This window comes from Boleophthalmus pectinirostris, unplaced genomic scaffold, assembly GCF_026225935.1.
Source record: "Boleophthalmus pectinirostris isolate CB_2022bp ecotype Guang Dong unplaced genomic scaffold, ASM2622593v1 HiC_scaffold_17, whole genome shotgun sequence".
NCBI lineage: Eukaryota > Metazoa > Chordata > Actinopteri > Gobiiformes > Gobiidae > Boleophthalmus > Boleophthalmus pectinirostris.
Window position 1 is genome coordinate 37508857 of NW_026571115.1, and position 5000 is coordinate 37513856.

A 5000-nucleotide genomic window follows, 5' to 3' on the forward strand; every position below is an offset into this window, starting at 1 on the left:
GTTAGGGTGTTGGGGGGTTTAAGGTTGGACTCACCACTCCGATGTGGCACAGCAGCACAGAGCTCTGGGGGTTGATGCTCAGAGCTTTTTTAAAATGAATCTCAGCCAAATTAAACTTCTCCTGTTTGTAGTAGATCATCCCCAGACCGTACCTGCAGACAGGTGAACAGACAGGTGAGCAGACAGGTGAGCAGACAGGTGAGCAGACAGGTGAGCAGACAGGTGAGCAGACGCACTGCTCCATAGCTGCAGTAGTAAAAGTACCATGTGTTGTAGTAGCATTAACAGTAGCAGTATTAACAGTAGCAGTAGTAGTAGTAGTATTTGTAGTACCATGCGTTGTAGTGGCGGTTGTTGACTCGGATGGCGTTCCTGAAACAGGCGAGAGCTCGGTCCAGTTCCTCCGTCAGAACAAACTCATGTCCCAGCAGCGTGTAGGCGTACGCAAAACCCGGCTCCACCTTAAGAGACACACAGACCGCCTTAAGAGAGACACACATATACACACATATATATACACTAGAGCCCGACCGATATGGATTTTGCTGTGGCCGATATGAAACCAAAATAATGGGAGTTGGAGCTGCCGATATAATCGCCGATATATTTAATGATGTAAAAATTCACTGTAAATGTTGAATTGTTTAAAAAACTTAGGTTTGGCTCTGGTGGATTTTAAATTGGGTTTATTTAGGAAACATTTATTGTTATTCTGCCTCTTTACATCATATTTACAGACAGTAGGTTGACTTAATGGCATTTTTGCATCACATTCTAGACACTAGTGATGGGTATTCCAGTTCTTTTTAGAGAACCGGCTCTTTTGGCTCGGCTCACTAAAAGCTGCTGGTTCTTTTGGCTCCCAAGTGGCTCTTCAGATTGTTTTGTTGCAAGCAGGACTAAAGCAGGACTAAAGCAGGACTGAATCAGGACTGAACCAGGTCTAAACCAGGACTGAAAAAGGACTAAACCGGGACTTATTTATTTTATGCTAAACTACAGTCAAATATGCTCATTTTTTTAATATTTATTTTTTTTAATCCTACGTACACGCAAATTTCTCAAAGTTTCGTTTTCAGCCGCTGCCGCTGTCAAACCACGAGTCTGCACGCGGCGTGAAGAGAAAAAAAGTGAGAGAAAGAGAAAACATGGCTCCCAATAAGGATCAGGCTCCCGTTGTTCCCTTTAAAGAGCCGGATCTAAGAGTCATTTCGTTCGCGACCGACCCATAACTAGTAAAGAAAGTAGCGCTATTAGCCTTTAGCCGTAAATACGTGCGCGCCGCGGTAATTAATTATATGCGCAAATGTCATAATTCACACGTCTATTCACAGCTCATTTACATATCAGTGCAGGTCCAGTAGCAAATATACGGCCAATATAGTCACTTTAGAACAGACCAATAGAAAACAGTGTGTTTATGTGCGGGAGCTACAGCAGCTAACCCATAACAAATGACAAAAACTAGCTTCAGAGTCGATGTATTTCCAACACTCACCGCTCACACAGGCTCCTCCTCACATCACAAATCTGCACTAATAAATGTCCTTTTAATCCAGACTCAAACCGATTGTCCGTAAAAAGAAAATAATCTCAGTGTTTGGATCTGTGTCTGCAGGTGTAAACAAACGCACATGAGTGACGCGACTCTGTGGTGTGTTCAGGGACAGTACGGACACACAGACAAATGACTCCGTAGATAAATACTGATGTGGAGCCACATATTAGGACATTTATCTGTCTGTAAATTGGATTAAATGAACAGAATGTAGAGAGTCTAAGCTTTATAACGAGGTATAACATGCCCACGTGAAATATCGGCCGATAGCCGATATGCCTAAAGTTGCCCATATCAGCCGATAATATCGGCCAACCGATATATCGGTCGGGCTCTAATATACACACATCACAGACCGCCTTAAGAGAGACACACACACACACATATATATATATATATATATATATATATACATACATACATACATACATATATACACACACACACACACACATACACATACACATACACATATATACACACATCACAGACCGCCTTAAGAGACACACACACAGGTTCCAAACACAATTTTGGAAAATATCAAAATGTTCCCATTACCAGAGTGCAAGTGTGCCCCCTCCGTGGGGGCCCCTCCGTGGGGGCCCCTCCGTGGGGGCCCAATAAACCAGTTCGTCTGCTGCCTACTTGGACAGGTGATTGTTTTTCAGGACCATAAGCGTCTGGCAGGTTCAGTATTATTAGATTTTAGTTCAACTTTTCATCTTATTGACGTTTTGTTAGAAAAATGCAGTTTTATGATTAAGTTCAGCAGAATCACTTTGGTGTCAAGAGTTTTCTAGAAAACAGGAAACAAACTGTTTAAATGGAAGTTTTTCAGCTGGGAGATGTTTGTGGTGAACCACAGGGAGGCGGTCTAGGTCCACTCCTGTTTTCTATTTTTTATTTTATTTATTCAATATTTTACCGGTTAAGTCAATTGAGAAGACCTTGATTATATATAAACAAATGACTTATTAGTGCCATTAGTGCCATCTAAAATACCCATTTATGCTGATGACTCAACAATTAATTCATCACAGACCAAACCTGGAGAACTTCAACATGTTTTAATGGAGGAAACAATAAATTAGGTCTAAATACGCTGGACAAGCCCAAGTGATGATTTACAGAAAGACAGAAATGGAGTTTGGATTTCACCATTTTGTCCCAAATCCAGATCATTAAGAAAAGACCAATCAGGTGCCTTCTTTCCCCGAGGCTCCACCCACTAGAGTTAGCAACAGGTTTGATTGACAGCACTGCTAACCTTAAGCAGTCTCGCTCCTGATTGGCCGTTACAGCCGCTAATCAAAGAAAAAGTGTAGTACATGTACGGATCTGTGTGTGAGTGTTTATGTGTGTGTGTACAATAGTAGCAGTAGCAGTAGCAGTAGCAGTAGTACCTGTATGGCTCTCTGGAAGAACTTGATGGCGATGTCGTGTTCTCGTTGTAAACTGAAGCAGTTCCCCGCCACACACCAGGTCTGAAAGACAAGAACAGGTCTGAGCCGGGAAGTGTAAAGTGTAAAGATCCAGGGAGGTGAAGTCCTCCTCCTGTGTCCAGGTAACGTGTAGTAAAAATGAAGTCACAACGTGAAGCAGATAAAAGGATTTATTCTAACAATATAAAGTAGCAGAACGTTTATTTAAGTTATAATATATATTTTTATTTTATATTGGCCATTTATTTACAGTTAATCACCGGAACCATTCAGGTGTCGGGGCCCCTGGTGGTGTCGGGGCCCCTGGTGGTGTCGGGGCCCCTGGTGGTGTCGGGGGCCGTGGGCGGAGTTACCTGTGGACAGTTGCGGTCCATGTCGGTCATCTCCTTGGACAAAGCGCTCAGGGCCACGTCCTTCTGCAGGTGCCACAGCGTCGTGGAGTAGATCTCCATCCCCTCCTCGCGATACGACTCTATCCTCCGGACCTCCGAGAAGATCCTCTCCGCCTGAGCACACAAGACCAGGACTAGACCAGGACCAGACCAGACCCAGACCCAGACCAGGACCAGACCAGGACCAGACCAGGACCAGACCAGGACCAGACCAGGACCAGACGCCTCATTTATAAAAAACTGTGCAGGAGTTGTGGTAAGTTCGTGCGTACGCCTGTAGCTACGAGAGGCATGCGCCATGAAAACTCCATATTTAGAAAACCCACCGCACGAACTAAACCTGCAACCTGTGATTTATAAATCCACCTGCAACTAGAATCAATGCACGTAAACAACGTCACATCCTCCACACCTCCACCTCACCATAAAAGGACAGACCACACCCCCTCACACCTCCACATCACCATAAAAGGACAGACCACACCCCCTCACACCTCCACATCACCATAAAAGGACAGACCACGCCCCCTCACACCTTCACCTCACCATAAAAGGACAGACCACGCCCCCTCACACCTTCACCTCACCATAAAAGGACAGACCACGCCCCCTCACACCTCCACATCACCATAAAAGGACAGACCACGCCCCCTCACACCTCCACCTCACCATAAAAGGACAGACCACGCCCCCTCACACCTTCACCTCACCATAAAAGGACAGACCACGCCCCCTCACACCTCCACCTCACCATAAAAGGACAGACCACGCCCCCTCACACCTTCACCTCTCCATAAAAGGACAGACCACGCCCCCTCACACTTCCGCCTCACCATAAAAGGACAGACCACGCCCCTTCACACCTCCACCTCACCATAAAAGGAGCAGGTAAAGTGTCTGGTGAATGAGATTTCCCTAAACATGAGTCGATAATCAGTGGGTTTGACCGAGGCACGCAGGACAGAGGGAGGAGGAGGCTCCCGCAGCACCATGTGATCACGACAAAGACTTAAAGAAGGTTTAATAAATAAATAAATACTTTTAGTTTTGTGACAACAACGACTCATCTGTTCATTTAATAATATTTCATAATATTAAGGCAGCACATCTTTGCAGTAAAACACGTGTTTTCTTACTGTATTTTTAAGTCTGCCTATGAAGTGTGTGCGTATGCATATACGTGTAGATACATGCACGTTCTGATCTGTATGGTCAAATTATGAGCGCGTGCGAGAGATTCAGATGCCCTCCCCTGGAGAGGGAAAGGAGCAAGGGAGGGACACAAGGATACGAGGACACAGATTTAGCATGAAACACATCAGATACAGATGTTATTCTGCCACACGAAACATCCAAACTGCTGAACCTGCGAGTGTGGGTCTGACCTCTGACCTCTGCGAGTGTGGGTCTGACCTCTGAGAGTGTGGGTCTGCGAGTGTGGGTCTGGGTCAGGACGGGCACGGGCATTATTCTGTTCTTCATGCTGTCAGAGAGCAGCTCTCATGTGCAAGAGTTCCACATTACACAAAAATGTAGGGAAGATTTAGGGTTGGGGTCAGGTTCGGGCAGTGGGATTCGTGTTGTGCGCAGACTCGGGTCACAGACTCG

The 5000-nt window shown here is 45.4% G+C and overlaps 1 protein-coding gene across 1 annotated transcript in view; it reads right to left on the minus strand.

Moving 5' to 3' along the window:
• Positions 1–5000, minus strand: part of cdc27 (cell division cycle 27) — a 17086-nt gene that overhangs the window by 1976 nt on the left and 10110 nt on the right. Inside the window, exons 13-16 of the mRNA XM_055152456.1 lie at positions 3354–3506; positions 2962–3042; positions 334–461; positions 35–152 (exon numbers count right to left, since the gene is read on the minus strand). Coding sequence (XP_055008431.1) covers positions 35–152; positions 334–461; positions 2962–3042; positions 3354–3506 — 480 coding nt within the window. The remainder of the gene's footprint in view (positions 1–34; positions 153–333; positions 462–2961; positions 3043–3353; positions 3507–5000) is intronic.